General features: G+C 40.1%; 2 protein-coding genes across 4 annotated transcripts in view; one reads left to right on the top strand and one right to left on the bottom strand.

Annotated features, from left to right (window-relative positions):
• Positions 1–27794, bottom strand: part of UNC13B (unc-13 homolog B) — a 208941-nt gene that overhangs the window by 128465 nt on the left and 52682 nt on the right. For all 3 annotated transcript variants that reach the window (XM_035016382.1, XM_035016380.1, XM_035016381.1), the window contains exons 3-7: positions 27353–27452; positions 22896–23013; positions 21606–21729; positions 17499–17572; positions 3993–4050 (exon numbers count right to left, since the gene is read on the bottom strand). In XM_035016382.1, the coding sequence (XP_034872273.1) occupies positions 3993–4050; positions 17499–17572; positions 21606–21729; positions 22896–23013; positions 27353–27452 (474 nt within the window). The remainder of the gene's footprint in view (positions 1–3992; positions 4051–17498; positions 17573–21605; positions 21730–22895; positions 23014–27352; positions 27453–27794) is intronic.
• On the top strand, positions 18108–19070 carry LOC118018072 (yrdC domain-containing protein, mitochondrial-like). Its single transcript, XM_035016547.1, is given in 1 exon segment — positions 18108–19070. A coding segment is annotated over 1 exon segment (963 nt).

Below are 27794 nucleotides of genomic sequence, written 5' to 3' on the forward strand. Positions count from 1 at the left end.
GGCTGAGAAGTCAAAGATCAAGGTTCTGGCAGGGTTCAATTTCTAGTGACAGCTCTCCTACCTTAAAAATGGCAACCTTCCTGCTGTGTCCTCATGTGGTAGAAAGAGCTCTGGTGTCTCTTCCTCTTTTTAAAAGGGTACCAGTCCTATTAGATTAGGGCCCCCCATGACCTCATTTAACGTTTAACACCTCCTCACAGGTTCTCTCTCCAAATACAATCACATTAGGGGTTAGGGCTTCAACATATGAATTTTAGGGGAACACAATTCAGCCCACAGCATTCCACCTCTGGCCCCCTAAAAATTCATGTCTTTATCACATGCAAAATACATTTTTTCCATCCCATCAGTTCCACAAGTCTTAAATCCAGATCAATCCTAAAGTCTAAAGTCTCGCTTAAATAGCAACTAATTAGATATGAGTGAGATTCCAGGTATGATTCATCCTGAGGCAAAATTCCTCTCCAGCTGTGAACCTGTGAAACCAAACAAGTTACAGGCTCCCAAAATACAATGGTGGGAGGGACAGGCGTTAAGAGAGAGATTCCCATTCTACAAGAAAGAAAAAGAAAAGAAGGAAGGGCTGATGGGTCCCAAGCAAGTCCAAAACCTAGCAAGGCAAGTTACATTAGATCTTAAGGCTGTAGAATAATTCTCTTTGGTTGATGTCCCAACTTCCAGACCCACTGGGGTAAGCACCATCACCCCCACAGCTCTCCAGTATAGCTCTGCCCCCATGGCTCTTTTCAGTGGCCTCCCTCTGAAACAGAAGGAAACAGCATCCCACTGGGCCTGTGCTGGGAGTGGCAGCCCTGATATTCTCTGAATCACCTTCCAAGTCATTCCTTTCTTCAAGAAAAGCACATGTTCATAGCCAAATAATGCTATGGTCTGATCCTGCAGAATCCAAGAAGTCCAAGAGCCTTCATTCCTTCCTTCCTTTGTCCCTGTTAGTTGAAACTGGCATATACACACACATATACAGAAAGTTTTATATACTTTTTAAAAGATTTTATTTTTAAATAATCTCTATACCCAACATCGGTCTTGAATTTACAACCCCAAGATCAAGAGTCCTCTGACATTCCTCTGACTAAGCCAGCCAGCTGCCCCAGTTTTATATACTTTTTAATGTAAAGTTTCTTTTTGTTTGTTTTTTTTTAAGATTTTATTTTATTTTGAAAGAGAGAAAGTGTGTAAGTGGGGAGGGGTTGAGGGAGAAGGAGAGAATCCCAAGCAGGCTTGATCTCACTTCCCTGAGATCATGACCTGAGCTGAAATCAAGACTGGGATGCTTAACCAACTGACCCACCCAGGGGCCCCTTTAAAATTTCATAAACAGTCCCTTTTATTATTCAGAGCATAATTTTAAATTAATGCATAATACTCAGTCTTGTGATTATCATTTACTATTAACTATATCATTTTTAAACTTTGTTATTTAAATATTCTGTAATCAACATCTTTATAAACAAATGTTTATCTGCTTTTTGATTAAAGTCCCAAAAATTGAACTTTGAATCGAATGATTTTTTTTTCCCCCTTTTTAAAGATTTATTTATTTATTTATTTGACAGAGAGAGACACAGTGAGAGAGGGAACACAAGCAGGGGAAGTGGGAGAGGGAGAAGCAGGCTTCCTGCCGAGCAGGGAGCCTGATGCGGGGCTCGATCCCAGGACCCTGGGATCATGACCTGAGCCGAAGGCAGACGCTTAATGACTGAGCCACCCAGGCACCCCTCGAATGATTTTCTAACTGGAAAAAAAATATACCACTGTCATAAATGACCAAACAGGCAAGGATTTTTTTTATGATTATTAAAGTATATTAAAAAGTCAGGACAACCAAATAAAATGTGTGATTCCTGACTGGATCATACAGTGGAGGAAAAAAGAGCTATAAAAATATTGGGACTTGACCCAGGACCCCGGGATCATGACCTGAGCCGAAGGCAGACGCTTAATTACTGAGCCACTCAGGCACCCCAAGAGAGAGATTTTTAAGCAGGCTATTCACAGAAAAATATATTAGCCCATAAACATTTGAAAATTATTAAACTTGATTTTTTTTTTAAGATTTCATTTATTTTTTATTTGTCAGACAGAAAGAGCAAGCACAAGCAGGGGGAGTGGCAGGCAGAAGGAGAAGCAGGCAGACGGAGAAGTGGGCAGGGGGAGAAGTGGGCTTGAGCCCGCTGAGCAAGGAGTCCGATACAGAACTTGACCCCAGGACCCTGGGATCAGGACCTGAACTGAAGGCAGACACTTGACTGACTAAGCCACCCAGGCGCCCCAAACCTGTTGATTATTTATGGCCTTTTATTTCCACCAGCTCTCTTGGCATTTGATCTCTAATCACTTCAACTGCACTTCATCAAATGGGTGCAGGAAGGAATGGGAAGTGAAACTTCAATCGCTCCATTTCACATCTCATTAGCAGTCCTGGAGAAAGGTTTAAAAGATTAAAAAGGTCAGGGGCGCCTGGGTGGCTCAATCGTTGGGCATCTGCCTTCAGCTCAGGTTATGATCCCGGGGTCCTGGGATCAAGCCCCGCATTGGGCTTCCTGTTCAGTGGGGAGTCTGCTTCTCCCTCTCACTCTGCCTGCTGCTCCCCCTGCTTGTGCTCCCTCTCTCTCTCTGTCAAAAAAAAAAAAAAAAAAAAGATTAAAAAGGTCAGGGGTGCCTGGTGGCTCAGTCGGTTAAGCAACTGACTCTTGATTTCAGCTCAGGTCATGACCTCAGTGTTATGAGATCAAGCCCCACATGGGGCTCTGTGCTGGTCATGGAGCCTGCTTAAGAATCTCTCGGGGGCGCCTGGGTGGCTCAGTCGTTAAGCGTCTGCCTTCGGCTCAGGTCATGATCCCAGGGTCCTGGAATCGAGTCCCACATCGGGCTCCCTGCTCGGCGGGAAGCCTGCTTCTCCCTCTCCCACTCCCCCTGCTTGTGTTCCTGCTCTCGCTATCTCTCTCTCTGTCAAATAAATAAATAAAATCTTTAAAAAAAAGAAAAAGAATCTCTCTCTCGGGGTGCCTGAGTGGCTCAGTCATTAAGCGTCTGCCTTCGGCTCAGGTCATGATCCCAGGGTCCTGGGGTCGAGTCCCATATCGGGCTGCCTGCTCAGCGGGAAGCCTCCTTCTCCCTCTCCCACTCCCGCTGCCTGTGTTCCTGCTCTTGCTATCTCTGTCTCTGTCAAATAAATAAATAAAATCTTTAAAAAAAAATAATCTATTTCTCTCTCTCTCCCCCTTGGCCCCTCCCCCTCACACACACACACACACTCTCTCAAAAAAAATTTTTTTTTAAAGATTTAAAAGATCAAAATTAGCTCATTACTATGAGTTCTGGAAAGGACCTATAGACTTTAATTCACAACCTGGTTTTCAATTCAGATTCTTCTGGTCTCCTATGACTCTAAATGTTTGATAAATTTAAAGTCCTATATGGGGAAAAAAAAGTTAGCAATAAGTCATATAAAAAATAGCAAACTTTCTTGGGGCACCTGGGTGGCTCAGTTGGTTAAGCGACTGCCTTCGGCTCAGGTCATGATCCCAGGGTTCTGGGATCGAGTCCCGCATTGGGCTCCCTGCTCAGCGGGAAGCCTGCTTCTCCCTCTCCTGCTCCCCCTGCTTGTGTTCCCTCTCTTGCTGTGTCTCTCTCTGTCAAATAAATAAATAAAATCTTTAAAAAAAAAAAAAAAAAAGAACAGTAACAGGTAAACAGGATAAAATGGGAAAAATCATTCCTCCATGGTAAAAGCATGCAAATGGAGATAAAAGATGAGCACCATTGCCCAGCCTACAGCCACACAAAACCAAAAGGACTCTTCATAAAGCTAATGATTAGATAGCCACTGGAGATATGGGCCTGAATAGGTGTGCTTCCAGAATATCTTTTGTTTACATCTCCACCCTCCCCAACTCAAAAAAAGCCATGTTTCGAGAATTGACAGAAAGTTGTGATTAATGATATTCAGAAACAAATTTCTCACTTACAACACTGGGCGGCAGCAGTGGGCAATGGCTTCCTCTGGCTTTCTTCTCGAATCGAATACTAGAGAAACAGAAAGGAGAAAGAAAGAGGAAAAAAAAACACAGGTAAGAGGCCCAAATACAGGGCGGGAAAAACAATCACAGCTACCTGTAAAAAGGTTTAGCGTTTGACTAAAGTTTTATTGAACAGAAGCAAGTCATCCTGCTGATTTCCCTGTATGATCCTGACATATAGGCCAGACTATGAAATATGGCCCTTGCCCAATATAACAGGCTAAAGCAGGACAGCAGAGAGACTGTTTTGACCAAGGGAACCTAGGTATGTACCAGCTCTGCCAGGCAGCTGTAGAAGGCTTAGAGGAGCCTTAGAGTTCTTAGGAAACATTCTTCTGAGTTTTCTTACGGATAACGTAAAGATTTTCCTCATTTGGATGATGGAACTGAAAACCTCTCTGAAACGGAGTTTTCTCATCTTTAAAAATGTAATAGTGCTTCTTCCCTCACAAGGTCATGTGGGAAGTGATATTACTTATTTAAGCATGTAATGCAACATCTAATACCTACTAGAGTCCCCTTCCCACTTATATTCTAGCCTTCCCAACCCAACACCACCATCACAACCAAAAAAACAAATACCTATTACTTAAGTCATTAAAAAAAAAAAAAAAAGAGGAAGTTCTATAAAAGGGAGCAGAACTAAATGCAAGTCTTGAGGATGGGCAAGATTTGTAAAGGCACAACAAGAAGAGAAAGGCATAAACAAAGTTAACATAGGTACAAGTCCAATACATAGAATAGTTTGATCAGAGCCTATTGGAGGATTCAAGACATAATTTGGTCCAGCAATTTTGCAAATATAAGATCTAGAGTTCTCATCCTGACTCTGCCACTTATTATTATGCTCTGCTGTACTGGGCAAGACAAAACTCTCTAACACTGTGAATGAATGAGTCACTCATTCAGGAGATAGTTTTTTGGGGTTTTTTTTTTCCCCTCTATTTATTTATTTTTTTGATGTAGTGTTCCATGATTCATTGTTTGCGTATAACATCCAGTGCTCCATTCAATACATGCCCTCTTTAATACCCACCACCAGGCTAACCCATCCCCCCACCCCCCTCCCCTCTAGAACCCTGTTTGTTTCTCAGAGTCCATAGTCTCTCATGGTTCATCTCTCCCTCCAATTTCCCCCCCTTCATTTTTCCCTTCCTACTATCTTTTTTTTTTTTTTTTAACATATAATGTGTTATTTGTTTCAGAGGTACAGGTCTGTGATTCAACAGTCTTACACAATTCACGGCACTCACCATAGCACATACCCTCCCCAATGTCTATCACCCAGTCACCCCATCCCTCCCACCCCCCACCACTCCAGCAACCCTCAGTTTGTTTCCTAAGATTAAGAATTCCTCATATCAGTGAGATCATATGATACATGTCTTTCTCTGATTGACTTATTTTGCTTAGCATAATACCCTCTAGTTCCATCCACATCATTGCAAATGGCAAGATATCGTGGGGGGTTTTTGATGGCTGCATAATATTCCACTGTGTATATATACACCACATCTTCTTTATCCATTCATCTTTTGATGGACATCTTGGCTCTTCCCATAGTTTGGCTATTGTGGACATTGCTGCTATAAACACTGGGTGCATGTACCCCTTCGGATCACTACATTTGTATCTTTGGGGTAAATACCCAGTAGCGCAATTTCAGCAGATAGTTCTTGAGTACCCATTATGTACAAAGGCCTTGACAGAGTTTGTATATCATGGTAAAGAGTTTGGATTTTATTCTAGTGTATTGGGAAGCCATTTATAATTTTAAACACAAGAGGGTTATGACTTGAATTGAATACACTTTTTTAAGATTTTTTTTTTTTTTTTTTTTTTGACAGAGAGAGAGAGAGCAGAGAGGGAACACAAGCAGGGGGGAGTGGGAGAGGGAGAAGCAGGCTCCCCGCCGAGCAGGGAGCCCGATGCATAGCTTGATCCCAGGACCCTGGGATCATGACCTGAACTGAAGGCAGACGCCCAATGACTGAGCCACCCAGGTGCCCCTTGATTACACTTTAAAAGTCTTTCTGGGGGCGCCTGGGTGGCTCAGTTGGTTAGGCGACTGCCTTCGGCTCAGGTCATGATCCTGGAGTCCCTGGATCGAGTCCCGCATCGGGCTCCCTGCTTGGCAGGGAGTCTGCTTCTCCCTCTCCCACTCCCCCCTCTTGTGCTCTCTCTCTCTCTCACTCTCTCTCTCAAATAAATAAATAAAAGAAATCTTTAAAAATAAAATAAAATAAAATAAAAAAATAAAAGTCTTTCTGGCTGCTGTGTGAAGTGAACTATAGGGAACAAGAAGGAAAGACTAATTATTGCAATAATCCAGACAAAGGTTTATGGTGGCTTACATAGGAGTATTAATGGTAAAGGGCATTTCAAGTAGTTGAATACAAAATACAAAACAGTTTTGTATGTAAATATACTTTTATATGTGAAGTACTTTATCAGCAATAAACTATGATGCAAATATCAGAGGTAGATACTGCTATTACTAATTCCAATAGGGAATAATGTGAAGTTAAGCACAACTTAAACAATAGTAATAGTAAATCTGCCAATCATAAAAATGCTCAAAAAGTTCTTGAAGGTTAGGCAACCTACCACTCCAAAGTAAAAAACGGACTTAGTTATAAATAGTAACCATTACAAATGATGATGATCTTTGTAGGCAGTACACAGATCTAACAGTGAGAAAATTCTGAAACTTAATTTTTAATTTTTTTTAAGTAGGCTCCACACCCAACATGGGGCTTGAACTCACAACCCTGAGATTAAGAGTCATGCGCTCTACTGACTGAGCCAGCCAGGAACCCCCCAAATTCTGTAACTTTAAATATTAAACTAGAAGAATTCAAATTTAAAAGATGAGAGTAGAGGGATGCCTGGGTGGCTCAGTTGGTTAATCATCTGCCTTCGGCTTCAGTCATGATCCCGGAATCCTGGGATCAGGTCCACATCGGGTTCCTTGCTCAGCGGGGAGCCTGCTTCTCCCTCTGCCTGCCTCTCCCCCTGCTTGTGCTCTCCCTCTGTGACAAAAAATAAATTCTTTTTTTTTTTTTAATTTTTTTTTTAAGATTTTATTTATTTGCGAGAGAGAGAATGAGAGACAGAGAGCATGAGAGGGAGGAGGGTCAGAGGGAGAAGCAGACTCCCCACTGAGCAGGGAGCCCGATGTGGGACTCGATCCCGGGACTCCAGGATCATGACCTGAGCCGAAGGCAGTTGCTTAACCAACTGAGCCACCCAAGCGCCCAAAAAATAAATTCTTTAAAAAAAAAGAGAGAGAGAGAGACAAGAGTAGATATTTTCAGAAGACATATTTCATGAATATCCTACAGGCTCAAAGCAGAAAGACGAAGACCAACTAAAGCCTAATTAAAAATATTAAGAGAGCTAAGGAAAAATCTATTATATATATGTACCAAAAAAAAAAAAAACCCAGAGGGGCACCTAGCTGGCTCAGTCAGTAGAACATACTCTTGATCTCAGGGCCGTGAGTTTGAGCCCCACATTGGGGGTAGAGTTTATTTAAATTAAAAAAAAAAAAAATACACACCTCCCCCAGGAAAACAAAATGTCCTAGATAATTATATCCAATCTCATCATGAATATAAATGGAAAAATCTGATATTACTAAACTAAATCCATCACATATTATTTATCCATAATATATGAGTGTTGTAATGTTACTATGTAAATAGATACGTGTATGTGTGCATATGCATATATATTGGTATATAAATGGCCATATATCATAACCAGTTGTGCTTTAAATGCAAGGATAGTTTAGTATCAGAAAATCTGTTAATGTAATTCAACACAATACACAGATTAAAGAAAAACTTTGTGGCCTAATGGATGCAGAAAGCCTTGATAAAATCCCTTACTTTTTCATGACAAAAATTCTTAGACAAGAAAATAGAATTTCCTTAATCTGATAAAGTACCTATCAAAACCTATAGCAAACATCGTACTTTAGGATTTAGTAAATATTCCCCTTATGGTCAGGATAAAAAAAAAAAAGGTTCCCACTTTCACTCCAAGTATTAAAAATTACACTGGATGTTTTATGCAATTAACTTTTTAAAATAAGGGAACAGCAAAAACAAGCAAAGTCTGAGAAAATGACCAGCCAAGAGATGACAACTAAATGTAACACAATGTCCTGGGTGAGATCCTGAGACACAAAAAAGGCATGAAGTAAACACTAAGGAAACTTGAAAAAACCATGACTTTTCATTTTATTTGTAGTTAATAAAATATAATAAAACATTAACTTTTAAGTTCATAATAACATATCAATATTTCTTCATTAATTATAACAAATCTACTATACTAATGTATGATGTTAATAAGAGGTACAATTATAGGGAGGGGTGAAAAAGAGATAATAAGGAAACTTCGTATCATCTGTTCAGTATTTCTTTTTTTTTGTTTTTGTTTTTTTTTTTTTTTAAGATTTTATTTAATTATTTGACAGAGAGAGTGCATAAGCAGGGAGAATGGGAGAGGAAGAAGCAGGCTCCCTGCTGAGCAGAGAGCCTGACGGGCGCTTCATCTCAGCACCCTGAGATCACGACCTGAGCCGAAGGCAGATGCTTAACCAACTGAACCACACAGGCGCCCCCTGTTCAGCATTTCTATAAATCCACAACTGCTGTAAAAAAAATAAAGTCTGTTAATAAAAATATATGTATAAAACTTCAAATGCTAAAAAAATAAAGCATAAAGATTGGAAAGAGATTAAAAACTATTATTATTTTCAAAGATGTGGGAACTAGTTACACAAAAAAAAATCTAAGAGAATCTCTAAACTAGTAAAACTATTAAGAATTGCAGAAAAAATAAACTATTGGGACTACATCAAATTAAAAAGCTTCTAGGGCACCTGGCTGGCTCAGTTGATAGAGCATGGGACTCTTGACCTCAGGGTCATGAGTTCAAAGAACTTACCTTAAAAAATTAAATATTTTTTTAAAAATAAAAAGCTTTGGGATGCCTGGGTGGCTCAGTTGGTTAAGCGTCTGCCTTCAGCTCAGATCAAGATCCCAGGGTCCTGGGATTGAGTCCCACATCAGGCTCCTTGCACAGCAGGGCACCTGCTTTCCCCTCTGCCTGCCACTCTCCCCGCTTGTGCTGGCGCACATGCGCATACTCTTTCTGACAAATAAAAAAATAAAATCTTCTAAAAAATTAAAAATAAATAGATAAAAAGCTTCTGCAGAGCAAAGGAAAAAGATCAACAAAGAGACAACCTACTGAATAGGAGATGATTTTTGCAAATGACATATCCAATAAGGGGTTAGTATGCAAAACATATAAAGAACCTCTACAACTCAACACCAAAAAAATAACCCAATTAAAAAACAGGGAGAAGACATGAACCGACATTTCTTCAAAGAAGATATCCAGATGACCAACAGACACACGAAAAGATGCTCAACATCACTTATCATTAGGGAAATGCAAATCAAAACAATGAGATATCACCTCACACCTATCAGAATGGCTAAACTCAAAAACACAAGAAACAAGTGTTGGCAAGGATGTGGAGAAAAAGAAACCCTCGGGCACTGTTGGTGGGAATGCAAACTGGTATAGCCACTGTGGAAAACAGTATAGAGGTTCCACAAAAAGTTAAAAATAGAACTACCATATGATCCAGCAATTCCACCATTGAGTATTTACCCAAAGAGTGTGAAAACACTAATTCAAAAGGTTATATGGGGCACCTGGGTGGCTCAGTTGGTTGGGCGACTGCCTTCGGCTCAGGTCGTGATCCTGGAGTCCCAGGATCGAGTCCCGCATCGGGCTCTCTGCTCGGCGGGGAGTCTGCTTCTCCCTCTGACCCTCCTCCCTCTCATGCTCTCTGTCTCTCATTCTCTCTCTCTCAAATAAATAAATAAAATCTTTAAAAAAAAATTAAATTAAATTAAAAAAAAAAAGGTTATATGTATCCCTCTGTTTATAGCAGCATTATTTACAATACCCAAATTATGGAAGTAACCCGTGTCCATAGACAGATGAATGGATAAAAAAGATGTAGTACATATACACAGTGGAGTATTAATCAGCCACAAAAAAGAATGAAATCTTGCCATTTGCAACAACATGGATGGATCTAGAGTGTATAATGCTAAATGAAATAAGTCAAAGAAAGACAAATACCATGTGATTTCACTCAAATGTGGAATTTAAGAAACAAATGAACAACAACAACAAAAGAGACAAAAAAACAGACTCTTTTTTTTTTAATATTTTATTTATTTATTTGACAGAGAGAGAGATAGCGAGAGCAGGAACACAGGCAGGGGGAGTCAGAGAGGAAGAAGCAGGCTTCCTGCTGAACAGGGAGCCCAATATGGGGCTCGATCCCAGAACCCCAGGATCATGACCTGAGCCAAAGGCAGATGCTTAATGACTGAGCCACTTAGGCGCCCCAAACAGACTCTTAAAACAAACTGATGGTTATCAGAGGAGAGTTGGCGGGGTGGGGAATAAGCTAGGTGAAGGGGATTAAGGGTACACTTATCACGATGAGCACAGAGTAATACCTAGAATTGTTCAAGCACTATACTGTACACCTGAAACTAATATAAGGTTGTGTGTTAATAATACTGGAATTAAAATAAAATTTAAAAAGTTGCTGAATAAGGTCAATACTAAAAATGAGCACCAAAGCATTGCCTTATAACAGCAATGAACTATTAGAAAATGTAATGTTTGTTTGTTTTGTTTTGTTTTTATTAACATATAATGTATTATTTGTTTCAGGGGTACAGGTCTGTGACTCATCAGTCTTTTTTTTTTTTTTTTTTTTTAAAGATTTTATTTATTTATTTGACAGAGAGAGAGACAGCAAGAGAGGCAACATAAGCAGGGGGAGTGGGAGAGGGAGAAGCAGGCTTCCCGCGGAGCAGGAAGCCCGATGCGGGGCTCGATCCCAGGACCCTGGGATCATGACCCGAGCCGAAGGCAGACACTTAACGACTGAGCCACCCAGGTGCCCCTGTGACTCATCAGTCTTACACAATACACAGCGCTCACCACAACAGTAATGAACTATTAGAAAATGTAATTTTTAAAAAAAACACATGATTAGGAATAAATATCTAACAAAAGAAATGCAAAACCTACACGGAGAAAATAGGTTTCCCTTTACAGTACTTCTCATACTTTAACACCATATTTATTTCATTTCCTGCTTATTGTCTGTTTCCTTCTATTTGATCTATGAGAACAGGGATCTTTGTTTAACCTCTGACCTTTACCAAACATCTAAAACAATGCCTGGTATTTAGTGTTTGGTTACGTTATTTGTTGAGTAAATGAATGAATGGATGTCACCAATAAACAGAGAAATACAAATTAAAACAATAATGGCCTAAACCCATTAATTAGCAAAAATTTTTAATCTGGTAATATCAAGTATCAGTAAGTATACAGAGAAGCAGGAAAACGGAATATAAATTGGTACAATTATTTTGGAGAACAATTTACCAATATCTAGTAAGACTGAACAGAGCCTATCCAACAACCAAAAAATTCTACTTTTCTGGGTATATATTCAGAGAATCCCTCATACATAAACACAGAGAAATAGACTCAAAGATGTTCACTGTAGCATACATTTGTAATAGTGGAAACCTAATTGCCCATGAGTAGGAAAAGTAATAAATGGTGGTACAATCCAACTCTATCAAATGGTAGATCCCTAAGCCAAACCTGACTCAGTGCTTCTGAGCCAAGGGGTTCCTGTGTATGAAAACTGTTACATATACACTTGAGAATAAACAGATAAGACCCTGTGTTTTTTTAAATGATTTTGTGGCCAAATATGACAAGATCTTGATAATTACTGAATCATTTGGGAATAAGTATACAGATTTCATTTTATTATTCCCTCTATTTTTATGTTTCCTTAAAATTTTTACGTGATAAAAACAAGAAAAAAGAAAAAGCACACACAATCCAACCTGAAGAAGATCCCACTAACCAAGATGAGATTTTAGCATCAAAAAGAATAATGACTGCAATGGATTGAAACAAATCACTATCAAAATCCATAAATTCATAGTGATACACCACTAAAAGAAAACGCATTTGTTGCCTTAGGAAGTTGCCTATTACTTTGAAAATGGACAAAGAGAATGTTTTTCTTTTTTTTTCTTTTAAGATTTTATTTATTTATTTGACAGAGAGAGAGAGAATGAGAACAAGTGGCAGAGGGAGAGGGAGAAGCAGGGTCCCTGCTGAGCAGGGAGCCCGATGCGGGACTCGATCCTAGGACCCTGGGATCATGACCTGAGCCGAAGGCAGGCACTTAACCAACTGAGCCACCAGACGCCCAAGAGAATATTTTTCTTGAACAGACTTTATTACAAGTGAACCAAATACCTTGTAAGAGAAAGTTCTTTTATAATCAGAAAATCAACATTTTGCAAGCCCTACTAAAATAACAATGATTGCTGCTAAAACCAGGTGAGAAAAGTCTGGTGGGAAGGTTTTATTATGGATAAAACTGGCTGACACCAGTTGAATCCACTGATCCACTGCTGAATTTTTTTTTCCGCATGGATGATGTTTATTGTGAAAGTAAATGAAGTAATACATGCATCTCCACTGTTGAATTTTAACATCACTAAAGTGAGATAAGACAACATTGCCCTACCAAAAAAAAAAAAAAAACTTCAATCTAAGTCTCAATCTAATTCTCAAACTATTAGATACAATTTTCAGTTTAAAGGAAGAATCTGAGATAGAGGAAAATGGTAAATGAAACCTTGGGGATCATCAGCCAAATCCAGAATATGTAGCATTCTATAAAACAAATGGGGGAAGAGGAAACAGTTATAGAGTAAAAATGATTTAAGAAACATAGTATGAACAACTTGTTTGGATCCTGAATTGAACAAATCAACTGTAAAAATACAGATTTGAGACAATAAAGGAAATCTGAAGTCAGTAAGTATTAAATGACATTAAGAAATTAATGTTGGGGTATGTGGGTGCCTCAGTCGGTTAAGCATCTGACTCTTGATTTTGGCTCAGGTCATGATCTCAGGGTCCTGAGATGGAGCCCCACATCGGGCTCTGCACTGGGCATGGAGTCAGCTTGAGATTCTCTCTCTCCCTCTGCCCTTCCCCCTCCCCAACCTCATGCTCTCTCTCAAAAAAAAAAAAGAGAGAAGGAAGGAAAACGAAAAGAAATTATTAAATGTGATGTGTTAAAGGCACGTGGGATTTTTTTTAAGGCATTATCTAATAAAGATGTATACATCTGTATTTATGGGTGAGACATGATGATGTCTGGGATTGGTCTTAAAATATTCCAGCAAAAAAGAAGGAAGAGTAATAGAGTAATTCTATATATTTTTCATGGTAGAAAATCTCAGTAATAAAATTTTTAAATAGGGCGCCTGGGTGGCTCAGATGGTTGAGCGTCTGCCTTCGGCTCAGGTCATGATCCCAGAGTCCTGGGATCGAGTCCCGCATCGGGCTCTCTGCTCCTTGGGAGCCTGCTTCTCCCTCTGCCTCTCTCTCTCTCTCTCTGTCTCTCATGAATAAATAAATAAAAATCTTTAAAAAAAAAATAAAAACAAAAAATTTTAAATAAAGTGGTAATCACAATGAGATACCACTTCACACTCAATAGGACGGCTATATTCAATAAGAGTTAGCAAGGATGTGGAGAAAATAGAACCCTTGCACATTGCTGGTGGGAATGTAAAATGGTACCACCACTTTGGAAAAAAAGTCTAGCATTTTTAAAACAGTTAAACATAGTTACCGTGTGATCCAGCAATTTCATTCCTGGGTGTATACCCAAGAGAAAACTAATGTCCAAACAAAAAAATCTGTACATCAATGTTAATAGCAGCATTATCCATAACAGCCAAAAGTGGAAACAACCCAATTGTCCACCAACTGATACATGGATTAAATGCAGTGTAACCATAAATGGGATATTATTTGGCAATGAAACAGAATGAAGTAGTGATGCATGCCACAACATGGAAGAAACTTTGAAAATATTATGCTAAGGGAAAGAAGACAATCATAAGAACCACATACTGTATAATTCCATTATATGAAATGTCCAGAATAAGCCAATGTAGAGAGATAGAAACTACATCAGTGTTTGCCTAGGACTCAGAAGATGAGGGAATTGGAATATGATGGCTAAAGGCACAGGATTTCTTTATGGAGTAATGAAAATATTCTAAGGATGTACAACTCTGAATATACTAAATTGTATACTTTAAATGTGTGAACTGTATGGTATGTGAATTCTATTTCAAAAAACTATTAAATAAACAAGAGGATGGGGCACCTGGGTGGCTCAGTCAGTTAAGCAGCTGACTCTTGATTTTGGCTCAGGTCATGATCTCAGGGTCTTGGGATCAAGCCCCGCATCCAGCTCCATGCTCAGCAGGGAGTCTGCTAGAGGATTCTCTCTCTCCCTCTGCCTCTGCCCCTACACCCACATTTCTCCCTTTCTCTCTTTCACCCTCCCTTAAATAAACAGATCTTTAAAACAACAAGAGGGGGCGCCTGGGTGGCTCAGTTGGTTAAGCGACTGCCTTCGGCTCAGGTCATGATCCTGGAGTCCCGGGATCGAGTCCCACATCGGGCTCCCTGCTCGGCGGGGAGTCTGCTTCTCCCTCTGACCCTCCTCCCTCTCATGCTCTCTGTCTCTCACTCTCTCTCTCTCAAATAAATAAATAAAATCTTTAAAAAAAAAAAAATTTAAAACAACAAGAGGGTTATAAAGGAAGGAATAGAAGAGGTAAACTTAGTAAACTCCAAATCCTAGAATAGAAACAAAAAGCAAAAATCTTAGAGGAAGTTGAGAACCACAGACGAAGAACCACCATTTTTAGAACTTATAAAATTCTGCAATATTTGTATAAGTTACATTTGGTTTTTTATTGTTTTAACTTCTTCATCTGATTCTACATCGTGACACACAGTAAGCCTATAAAATCAAAAGTACAATGTGGGGGGTTTTTTTAGATTTTATTTTTAAGTAATTTCTACACCCAATATGGGGCTCAAACTTAACCCCAAGATCAAGAGTTGCATGTTCTATCAATTGAGCCAGCTAAGCATTCAGCAATGTGTTTCTCTACTAGGAAAAAAAAGAAGATGGGAGTTTGGAAAACTGTATACCAGCTATGGGAAAACAAAAAGCACGAAGGGTAAAATGGATACAAAGATAGTGTCGATCTGGCATTTATCAGGGGAAAAAGAAAGATGTGGAGATTTCAATAAACAAGAAAAGTTGAGATGTTGGCTTGGGCATGAGAAGAGTTATGTAGTTTAATAATAGGAAGCCTATAGAGGATTCAGTTAAATTACGAGAAAACCCTGACAAGAGTAGTTTGCACTTGTCACAAATTCCATTTCTTCATCTTTGATTTAACTCATTGTGGGTTGAATTGTGTACCTCAAAAAAATATGATGAAGTCTTAATCCCCAGTACCTGTGAATGTGACTTTATTTGTAAATGGGGTTCTATAGATGTAATCCAATTAATCCAAGGACTGTTGCCCTTATAACATAAATATAAATTTGGACAGAGACACACCAAGAGAACACATTGTGAGGGCAGACTGAGAGACAGAGAGGCATGTGATAACAGAGGCAGAGATTGGAACAATGTATCTTCAAGCCAAGGAACAGCAAGGACTACTGAAAACCACCAAAAGGCAAAAGAGAGGCATAGGACAATTCCTTAGAACATCCAGAAGGAACTGACCCTGCCAATAGCTTAATTTCAGAATTCTAGCCTCCGGAATTGTGAGAAGATAAATTTCTGTTTTTGTAAGCCACCTAGTTAGTGGTACTTTGTTATGGCAGCCTTAGGAAACCCATATACTCATCAAAACACTTCATTTTGGCTTCCTGCACTAATCCAAAGATACTGGTCATTAATTGCCAAGTGCAACAGCTCCATTTCATTACTTATCATCTTTGTTCTTAATAACATTTGACAGTATCAAGAATTTCTGCCTTAAAACCCTTTTTTCCTTTATTCCATGAACCTTTTTCTCCTACTTGCTCTCTTCAGGCAACTCTTTCTCCATCTCTTTGTTTTTTTTCCATATTCTATCTTTGATGTTCCCCCAAGGTTTTGTCCTCATTCCTCTTCAATACTTTCTATATATTCTACCTGAGTGAGTTCTTCTATTCCTGGGACTCCAAATGCTACCATTATGAATCAATGCTACCATTCATGAATCCAAATTCTATGCCTATAGCTCCTCACCCTATCTAACCCTGAGTTTCATATTCTTTCCTAAAGTTCCTTATCAGACATTTCCATTGAAATATCCACTGGCACTCCAAATTCTACCTTATAATCAGACCAATTTTCTAACAGCCCAACATGCCCAAAAATGAAAATCTTATCTTTTCCCTTCACCACCAATAACAAACACATCCCCCATTCCTGATGGCTCAGACTAAGTTGACTGTGTTCCCTTCTGTGCACCAGACTTCTCTCTCGAGATAAGACAGGACCAAGCAATGTAATACCCTAAGCATCCCTAAAAATAACATACAAATAACAATATACAGTTGACTCTTGAACAATGGAGGGTTACAGGCATTGACCTTCCACACAGGCAAAAGTTCACATATAATTTTTGATCCCCCAAAAACTTAACTACTAATAGCCTACTTTTGACTGGAAGCCTTACCAATAAACAGTCAATTAAAGCATATTTTGCATGTTATATGTGTTCTATCCTGTATTCTTATAAGCTAGAGGAAAAAAATGTTAATAAAATCGTAAGAGTAAATACATTTACAGCACAGTGTTTATCCAAAAAAAAAAAAAAATCTGGGTACAGGATGCCTGGGTGGCTCAGTCAGTTAAGCGTCTGCCTTGGGCTCAGGTCATGATCCCACCATCCTGGGATAGTGTCCCGCATCAGGCTCCTTGCTCAGCGGGGAGCCTACTTCTCCCTCTGCCTGCTGCTCCCCCTGCTTGTACTCTCTCTCTCTCTCCACCCCCTCTCTGACAAATAAATAAAAATCTTTAAAAAAAAAAAAAATCTGTGTACAAGTGGACCCACACAGTTCAAATTCCTATTGTTCAAGGGTCAACTGTACATCCAAAAATCTGGGGATTAGCAGACGAAATGCCTTCTGCTCATCTGTGTAACAAGAGGACAGTTGCCCTAGTATAAGCTCTCACTCAGAGTCTAGAGTCAGACTAAATGCCAACTCAGCCATTTATGGGGGACAACGAGAAAAATAGAAAAAGTGGGAGACAGGTCCTTCTAATGAATGTCCAGTGATCTTCCAGTTGCCTTCTTTCCTTAATGCAGCTTAAATTCCTTCATTTTTTAACATGCTCCTGGGTCCCTCCCTTGGCAAATTATAGTGTCCTAGAAAGAAATTTTCCCCATCTCTCTATATTGCAAATAAGGCAATTCCTACCTCACTGTCGGCTCCCAAGACATTGATTTGTTCCAATTTGTAGGTCCAATATCTGGCTTCCTCCTCTGGGATATCTACCATGAAAAAAGAAGAAACTACATTACTAGGTTATTAGTTTAATCATGGGTCAATAATCCTTTATTCCATCAAATAATCAAAGTTAGAAAGTGATGGACTAATTTTACTGGTGGGCTTGGTTCTTGCCATGAACTTGATCTTGAATCTTCACAAAAAAAAACAAAATAATGTGCTATTATTCCCATTGGATCAGAAGACTTAATATTGTTAAAATGTCAACATTACCCAGTGTGATCTACATATTGAATGCAATTGCTATCAAAATCTCAATAATGGTTCTTTGCAGAAACAGAAAACTCCATTCTATGGATAAAGAAGATCTGAGACACACACACACACACACACACACAGAGAGAGGAATATTACTCGGCCAGCAAAGGAATGAAATCTTGGGGCACCTGGATAGCTCAATCAGTTAAACACACACACACACGAAATTTTACTGTTCTTTTTGCATACCTGTATTTTCTGAACTTTCAACATAATAAAAAAATTCATGTTACTATTTTTAAAAAATAATGGCATATAGGGATGTCTCCGGCGCATCCGTGCACGGGGCTGAGGGCCACGGTGGCTGCCACCGTGGGGTTGAGCGAGGGGCCGGGGGGCTCCGCCCGGAGGGGCTGCCTCCTCCGCCCGCCGAGCCCTGCTCCGGCGGCGCCAGGGGCCCGGCTGTTGCGGCTCCCGGGGAGTGGGGCCGTGCGGGCCACAAGCCTGGAGCGCGCCGGCTGAACCGAGGCGCTGCGGGCCGCCGTGGCCGAGCTGCGCGCTGGCGCCGTGGTGGCCGTCCCCACCGACACGCTGTACGGCCTGGCCTGTTCGGCGAGCTGCTCGGCGGCACTGGGCGCTGTGAACCGCCTCAAGGGCCGCAGCGAGGCCAAGCCGCTGGCCGTCTGCCTGGGCCGCGTGGCCGACGTCTACGGGTACTGCCATGTGAGGGTACCTGAGGGACTCCTGAAAGACTTACTACCAGGACCAGTGACCCTGGTGTTGGAACGCTCGGAGGAGCTCAATAAGGACCTGAACCCCTTTACTCCTCTTGTAGGCATCCGGATTCCTGACCATGCCTTCATACAGGATTTGGTCCAGGTGTTTGGGGGACCAGTCGCTCTCACCAGTGCCAACCTCAGCTCCCAGGCCAGTTCTCTGAATGGCGAGGAGTTCCAGGACCTCTGGCCTCAGCTGTCCCTGGTCATTGATGGGGGACCAACTGGGGATGGCCAGAGCCCGGAGTATCGCCTGGGCTCAACTGTGGTTGATTTGTCTGTACCTGGAAAGTTTGACATCATTCGTCCAGGCCGTGCCTTGGAGAGTACTGCAGCCATCCTCCAGCAGAAGTACCGGCTGCTTGCTCCCCTCGCACTGATCCTGCTTCTGCATCTCAGGAAGAGGGGAGGGCCCGAGGACTGGTGCTGGACACTGTGTGTCTGTCCGCTGGGGACTGGCAAGGCCTCATTGACAGAGGCCACTGGGGCTGCGACGTCACTAGTCTGACTCTTTAAGGCACTGCCTTTTTCTGAACACTGTAGACCAAGCCCCAGAAGCTGCTGGTTTCGCCTCACACCTGATGGGGAGGTCATATTCATTATCCGTAATTTTAAATATCAGCCAAAAGCTGACGTAGAGACTTTATTTGAGAACATTCCTAAGATGGCCTTGTTCTAATAAGTTTCTTTTTCAAAAATCTTTTTTGAAAAATAATTTGAGGAACAGATTTGGAATCCAGTTGGAGCCCCCTGTCTGGCGGGTAGTGGCATTTAAGGTCCAAATCAGCCAGAGCACCAGCTGGTGCTGTTTAAAAGTCTCCAGTGACCAAAGGCATGTACTTAGGCACCGAAGCTGGAACCACAGTAGGATAAAGACTGTTGAGCCACAGGCCCGACACTATTTTCTCTGAACTGGAGAGGCCGGTGGTGTGGTGTGCCAGAAGGCCTGGTGGAGAGAAGTCAGCATTTTGGACTAATGGTGAGAAGTGAGCTCAGTTGGCAAGGGGCGGGGGTAGGGAAGTCCAAATCAAAGAATACTGGAAAACAAATCTCCACTGTTCTTTTCAGCTAGTAGCTTTTTTGTTATTTAGTTGTAAAATAAATTATAATGAGTTATGCCTGTAATACCTTTATTTGAATCCAGTGTGTACTCAAAGCCTTTATTCATATGTATACCAAGTGTTAAACAGAATTATTCTTGACTAAAAAAAAAAAAAAAAAAAAAAGGTATATAACTGAATAGAGTATTTCACAGGTTTTTGAATTATCCAAAAGAAAATTCCATTGCCAAAATATGGCACACTGTAAGCTAAAATTCTTCCCATAGAAAGACCCTTTATTAAGCCTTTTATTTTCAGTTTTTCTGAAGATTTATTTATTTATTTGAGAGAGCGAGCACACACACATGCATGCGAGCAGGAGGAGGGGCAGAGGGACAGGGAGAGAAACAGACTCTGCACTGAGCAGGGAGCCCCACTTGGGGCTCGATCTCATGACCCTGTGAGGTCATGACCTGAGCTGAAATCAAGAGTCGGAGGCTTAACAGACTGAGCCACCCAGGCGCCTCCCTTTATTAAGCCTTTGAAAACTGTATGCCAAATGTGGTTATCACAGAGGCCCAAGCTTAACACAGTCACGTTAACTTCACATCAAAGACAGACCTCACTTATCTGAGGTTTTACCTTAACATTTACTCAAAAAACCATTTATCAGACACCTATTATGTGCCAAGCAAACTCTAAAGATACCAAAATAAAGTACACAAGAGCCCTCATGAAACTCAAAATCTAGATAGAAATGTACACTGCCACCAATGACACGATATAAATGATGCAGTGTTGAAAGAGGAATGTCTTTTTAAAATGCCTTGTGGGTTGCTGGCTGGCTCAGTCTGTGGAGCATGCGACTCTTGATCTCAGGGTCCTGAATTCAAGCCCACATTGGGCATGAAGCCTACTTAAAATAAAAATAAGTAAAATAAAATGCAATGAGGGATGGACTGACAGTTGTAAGGAGCTCCACAGATCCACTCTCTAGCAAAACTGTATATATATACAAAAAAACTATTTTTGCCATGAACATGTATTTTTTGTTTTTAAAAATTATTTTTTTTAGTTTTTTATTTAAATTCAATTTAGTTAACATGTAGTGTATTATTAGTTTCAAGGGTAGAATTTGGTGATTCATCAGTTGCATATAACACCCAGTGTTCATTACATCAAGTGCCCTCCTTAATGCCTATCACCCAATTACCCCATCTCCCCACCCACCATCCCTCCAGCAACCCTCAGTTTGTTTCCTAGAGTTAAGAGTCTCTTGAGGTTTGCCTCCCTCTCTGTTTTTATCTTATTTTTCCTTCCCTTCCCCTATGTTCATCTATTTTGTTTCTTAAATTCCACATGAGTGAAATCATATGGTATGTCTTTCTCTGACTTATTTTTTAAATACTTTTCTATTTATTAATGCTACTTCAATGTTTAAATTGACAAATCACAAGGTATACATTCACTTCAAGACAATGAATGTTAAATTATCAAAAGAATAAATCACTGCTCGGGTACCTGGGTGGCTCAGTTGGTTAAGCGACTGCCTTCGGCTCAGGTCATGATCCTGGAGTCCTGGGATCGAGTCCCGCATCGGGCTCCCTGCTCGGCAGGGAGTCTGCTTCTCCCTCTGACCCTCCTCCCTCTCATGCTCTCTGTCTCTCATTCTCTCTCTCTCAAATAAATAAATAAAATCTTTAAAAAAAAAAAAAAAGAAGAAATCACTGCTCTCTAACAAGCAAGTATTTCCTAAGTCATTAAAATAGTCAGAGAAACCTATTGACTTGAAGAGAATACTCTTAGTGTGGATTATTTAATGAGTATCTACAGCCTGTACCATTCCTGGGCTAGGTGTTATAGGGACTAGGATAGAAGAAGACAGAATGCCCTCAAAGGGGACAGCTGACAATACAAAAAATACAGTAATGAGACTAGCAAACAATTGTTAACAATATGGTAAAAAGCGTTAAATGGTTTTTAAAGTCTAATTCAATACTCACCAAAAGGCAACTCAAATCTTGTATCAAGCAAAATCTTATGAGGAGTTGGGTTTTTAGTTCCACAGATCTCATCATCTTTCATCAATGTCTCTGCCTCCAACGTGGACCACTCCCCAGGCCCTTCCTAGAAAACAGAGATCTAAGATTAAACTTTATTTCTTCATGGCTCCCCTCCTCCTGTTTTAAGAGCTGGTGTTTTTTTCTCAATGTCATTGTTGGAGAGCTCCTGGCGACCACTCACATCCTGATGAGGCAAACACACCACTGTCACCACCTGCCTCTGCGGCTATGTGGTTTCTGTTCTCCCTCTTTGGTGGAAGAGCAGCTTTCACCGTGCTCAGCTCTCTGCAAGCCCACTGAACATAGAATTCTGGAGTACCCAAACTCAAAAACCAAATATCTTTATAGATCAGTATTTAATCTGCACAATTTTTAATGACTGTGTCACTTAATATGTGTTACTACTTCTAATCAGTAAAGAGCTACTAACATTGCTACTTAAAATAGATCTGAACTGGAGCCACAATAAAAATGAACGGCCCATCTGCCTGGGGAAGTAGAGAGAGCCAGAACTAAAAGACTTTAGGAAAGAGAGGCACACCTGCACTATCCCAACTCCCAGAGAAAACACATAGTCAATGGTAAGCCAAACAGGAATACAGTACATTTTTTTCAGGTTCAAAGTGAGTGTCTATGGGGAAATGCTGAGTTATGTTTTAATCTGGGAAAATGGAGTAGAAAACCACTCTTGGAAATAATGTATAGAGACAGAGTGTATAACAATTGCCACCCATGTTAATTCCTTAAACTCTGTTAGGGTTATATGTGGAAGATGGAAGACTGAAACCAGTTCCCTGGGAATTGGTGACTCAAAGAAATAAAGCAGAGAACGGGATCCAGGCTGAGGAAGTTTAATGGGACTTATCCCAAGATAGCTTCTTAGAGGAGAATGCAGAAACCACAGGTATCCTAAATCACATACACACACCTACTCCCCTTCTTCTCTCCTTCTTCCTCACATACAGTACTCAGAAGGGGCTATCAACCTGATATGGCTAAAGAGAAGTTCTGGCACCTCTGAGTACAGTCATAAGGTAGAGAGAAGACAAGACTTAAATAAAATCCATTGAACCTCTGTGTGAGGTTAAGAATAGGCTAGTTGCATGCTCACTAATTAGAAAGGGGGACAGAGCAATCTGAGATGCATGGTGAATATTAGCTGAATGGAGCTAGGATGGGGACAAGCATGGGCTAGAACTATACCTCCAAACGGGCAACGCATTGACTAACCTCATCCGACTGACGAACAGTCTTCAGTGCAATCCACACGGTCCCCACCATGGTGTCCCAGATCAGTCCTTTGTTCCATACCTCCACACTTAGACCCAGGTCCAGGCGACTAATCTCACTGAAGGAAAGAATAAATCCCTTTAAAGAAAACCAGATAGGGGTGCCAGGCAGGCTCAGTAGGAAGAGCATAATACCAGGGTTGTGAGTTTGAGCACCATGCTGGGTGTAGAGATTACTAAAAACAATAAATTTGAGAAAAAAAAAAAAGCCAAATAATATGAAATATACATCTCCTACATCTACATCTCCTGTTTTGCTAAACCTTGAATACTTTCTCACCAGGATCCTATTGTCAGGGAAAATCAAAATGTCCCAGAATGCTACAACCATTCTTTAGGTTCCTAGAAAAGTATGTAAGGATCCATACAAAAATGCCTTTGTCCATCCGTCTCCTCGCCTCTGGAACTACAAACATCGTTAGATTAATGCGTTTTCACAAAAAAAATGGGGGTAAGTAAGGAGGGCATTACTGCCAGGTCTGCAAGTCTATAATCTCTACCCTTACCAAGCAGTTTTATATGTTTTTTTTTTTTTTTCAAAGATTTTATTTATTTATTTGAGAGAGAGAGAATGAGAGAGACTACATGAGAGCGGGGAGGGTCAGAGGGAGAAGCAGACTCCCTGCCGAGCAGGGAGCCCGATGCGGGACTTGATCCAGGGACTCCAGGATCATGACCTGAGCCGAAGGCAGTCGCTTAACCAACTGAGCCACCCAGGCACCCTCTATGTTTTATTATTTATAGTAACAGTGCCCTCAACTTACAAACTATATATAGGAAACTTAGGAAAAGGCAAGGCTTCTTTACAAGATTTATGAAAGGGAGTCCAAGCAGAAGTAAAACAGCCCATGAGAAGATCTAAATCTGATGGGAAATTGTGGTCAGAGGCAGGTAAGGGACACTGGGAGTATACCAGTTCACTCCACTCAGCCCCTGGAGAACCCAGTTAAAATAGACACTGTCATTTATAAACAAAATATTTGTCAGAGGATAGAGATAAACACAATGATTATCCTGTAATAACAAATAGGAAAAAATTTTTTGAAAAGAAATCATTCCAGAAAGAGCCACATAACCACTAAGCAAAAACAGCATCATACATGGTAGAATATCAGCTTGGAAGGGCCAACTCAAATGTAATTATAGTCTTAAAGTGGAACAAGCAAACACTTATATTATGCTAAAAACATCCTCCAGAAAGCTCTTATTGAAATACGGGGTTATTTGAAAGGAAATGCAAGAAAAATGAAAAAAGGCCCATTCTAGCAAAAAAGCAGAAAGGTATTCTCACGGAGACAACAGCTATCCATCACATGAAGTTTCAAGTTCACACTTTAGAGAAAGCTTGGTTTCCCTGTTCTATTAAGATACATGTTCTCAGGCACCTGGGTGGCTCAATTAAGCGTCTGCCTTTGGCTCAGGTCATGATCCCAGGGTCCTGGGGTCAAGCCCTGCATCAGGCTCCCTGCTCAACAGTGTTTCTCCCTCTCTCTCTGCCCCTCCGCCTGCTTGTGCTCTCTTTCTCTCTCTCTCAAATAAATAAATAATCTTAAAAAAAATAAAATACATGTTCTCAGAATCACACACTTAGGATGTGGTAAGACAGCCATAGACTTCTCATCAAATGTGCTGAAAACAAGGGAAGCAAAGAAAATTCACCCCTTTTACTTAAATACACTAGAACAGAGAATGTACTGAGTTCATTTGTTCATTTAATTGTTTCCTCAGCACATATAATACGTATGGTTTGGTACTTTGAGCAAGACACACAATATAGGACCTAATTCTTATCTCTAAAACCTTCTAAACTATCTTGAGAGCTGTTCAAAACCACAAAGTGGGTGACTAAACCCAGCCAGTAAGTTAAGGTGTTCACAGTGTGGGGAAATTAAGCTTTTGTCCCACAGTTTCATTCAGCCTAATTAATCAATTTGCCTTGGAAAAGACATCTGACAACCCCAAATCTTTTGAATCTGGAAAAGAAAAATTGCATGGGGATACATATATAATGTTCCTAAAGCAAGTCCTAAGCAACATCTCAATCAAGCCAATAGATGAAAGAAATAGCCAGAGGTCTTTACAGCTTGGCTTGGATAGAAAAAAGTTCTTTAGGGAACTCTGGGGAATAAAACTCCAAGAGGATATCTCCCATAAGAAGCTTCTCATCTCATCTATGTGTGTCCAGCAGGCCTAACTTAAAAGAAGTCTGAGAGCTTTGTTTATGCCTCATCCCCAGAGCTCTGGGGAAACTTCTTTTCTCTATTAAATAATCAATAATATATGTGCATATACATATACAAGATTTGGAGCTAGGCAAATTCACAGTAACTAAAGATGCCCTGCTTACCCTTAAATGAATAATCTAGTCCTGGAAGTAAGATACAGAAATATTAAAGATAAACAACAAAAAATACAAAAGTGAGTATTAGATACTGCCATATAATACATCAGGAAGAAGGAAAAAGGAGAAAGGGAGACAAGAGACCAGCAATGGAGCTGCCAGTAACAAAAGAGCAGGGTAGGAGGAATAAGGAATAGGAGCACAAAAGAGGAAAATGTAGCTAATAAAATCCATGTGTAACAGAGGAGAAAGCAAAATTCACACAGCATCTCAACGTGGGAGACGAAAAAAATTCACACATATCACAGAAGGGTTGAAAGAGGAAGTGCTACAGGAAATTGGAAAATAAACACATAAGAATAAAGCTAGTTCTGCTGAGAGGCTACAGAAGATCGCTAGGTTTCACACAATGGGAACAGTTTTAACAGTAAGTGATTATCACTGCCAATTGGAAATCAGAAGAAGGTAGGATTTCTGGATTTTATATGCCAAACAGCCATGGGAAGAGACTTGAATAAACCACTCATAGCTGACTATACACACTACAGGTATAGAGAAACACACAGTCTCACTCTCACGGCACTGTAACTGAGAAAGGGAATGAATGAGGTTTATAACTTTGAGAGAGACAACCAGTGAGAAATGTGACAACATTGGCTCTCTTTCTTCTTGAAGCCCCAGTTCTCTCTCAGTTTCCTGTTTCTCCTATCTCTCTGTTCATTCCTTTTTAGTCCCCTCTGTCCCACTTTAAATGCTGGTGCCCTTCCAGGCTTTACCCCAGGCCCTGTTCTCAATTTACTCACCATCTCCCCAAGCTTCCTCATCTAAGCCTACAGCTCCAACTTACTAAAATATTTCTCCAACCCCTACTTCTTTCCTGAGTGCCAGGTTCAAGCTCCTATCTTCTGTACCTCTCTTCCTACTAGTCCTATAAGAACCTCAAATATAAGTCTGTCCATAAGTGAATTTATATTGTCCGCTATCCTAATGAGTAACACAATACCTACCCAATCATGCAAGACAAGTCTATCTCCTTAACACCTTCTTTCCATCCTTTTCTATCCCTTCTGCTACTGTCTTATTAGCCCAGCCACTCATAATCTTACCCTTAAAGTATTTATAATCTAGTTTCCTAAATGGTACTGTAAGAAGCAATACATCAAAATCCCGAAGGATTGGAATGTATCTACGTGAAAATAATCATCCTTATGTGCCTCTGAGATGCACTACAAAACTTGGAAAGTCAATTTCACTTCCATTTCAAAACTCACAGCAATTTCAATACATTTTCTTGTTTGACACCCTCATGCCTAACTTCCCAGAAAACAAGTATAACCTTGTAAGAAAGACAGACCTTTACAGGTAAAGTAACTGGCACTCAGAGAAGCTCAAAGATTTGTGTAGTCCTTCAAAATGATATTCTATATTTTTCTCCCCTTTTCTAGAGCAGAAAAAAAATGCCTCAAATTTCAGAGGAAAAAAACGAAGTGTCAAGTTTTTAAAGCCAGAGCTTACAATAATATGCTACATTTTGTGTCATATGTAAGAAATCCTAATGGTTACTCATTTTTATTAATTAGAAGAAGGTAGGACATTTCACTCCATAAAGCAAAAGGATTTTAAGCACAGAAATCCTCATCTTCAATAGCAGGTAACCTGGGTATACACACACATACACATTCTCTTTCTCTCTCTCTCTCTCTCTCTCTCACACACACACACACACACACACACACACGCATGTGCACACAACACATTCCTGCAAGGAGCCTTCTGAGAATCGAAGCAAGATTTAAATTATGTTTACTATCATGCTAAGTATATTGTACTATATCCTAATTCTGACCACTGGGAAAATCTGACTAGGCAGTATATTTACCCACATAAATGAATTGGGAGTTTATTTGCATTCATAATTCACATAATGTAGAATCAATTACAAATGCAGGAGAGAACAAAACTGCAGATGTACTTCACTCCACAACACCCCTCACTTATTCCCGTAACTCTGTAGTTTTCATAGATATTGTAGGCAGCTACTGCTGCAAGGTACTTACAACATAAAATCTTGTTCCCAAGAAGGTTGATCACCACGAACTGCTACGGTTGTGCTCTTCACATTCTGCACTTTCAAGGTTACATATGTATTAAATTTATCTTTTAAAAAAAAGCAAAAAAAAAATGCACAATGAAGATGTAATACTTAGTGCTCAGATTGTTACTCAATCTCACAAAGTCTTTGGAACTGAGTAACCCAAATTAAAGTATTTTATGTTGAAGAAAAAGTAAAACTATATATTGTACTATATGGCATCATTCTAAGCATACAGAGCTGTAAAAAAATTATAAAATACATTCTATTCTCAAAAGTATAAGTTATAATAGTTTTTCAAATTTTAGAAATACATATTTGACCCTGTAGACACACACACACACATGAAAACAAAAGCTTCATGAAATACAAGATGTGATACATTGATATTTCCTGTTATTTAAACT

The sequence above is a fragment of the Mirounga leonina genome, unplaced genomic scaffold (genome assembly GCF_011800145.1).
Source record: "Mirounga leonina isolate KUSES-001 unplaced genomic scaffold, KU_Mleo_1.0 Mir_170, whole genome shotgun sequence".
Lineage (NCBI taxonomy): Eukaryota > Metazoa > Chordata > Mammalia > Carnivora > Phocidae > Mirounga > Mirounga leonina.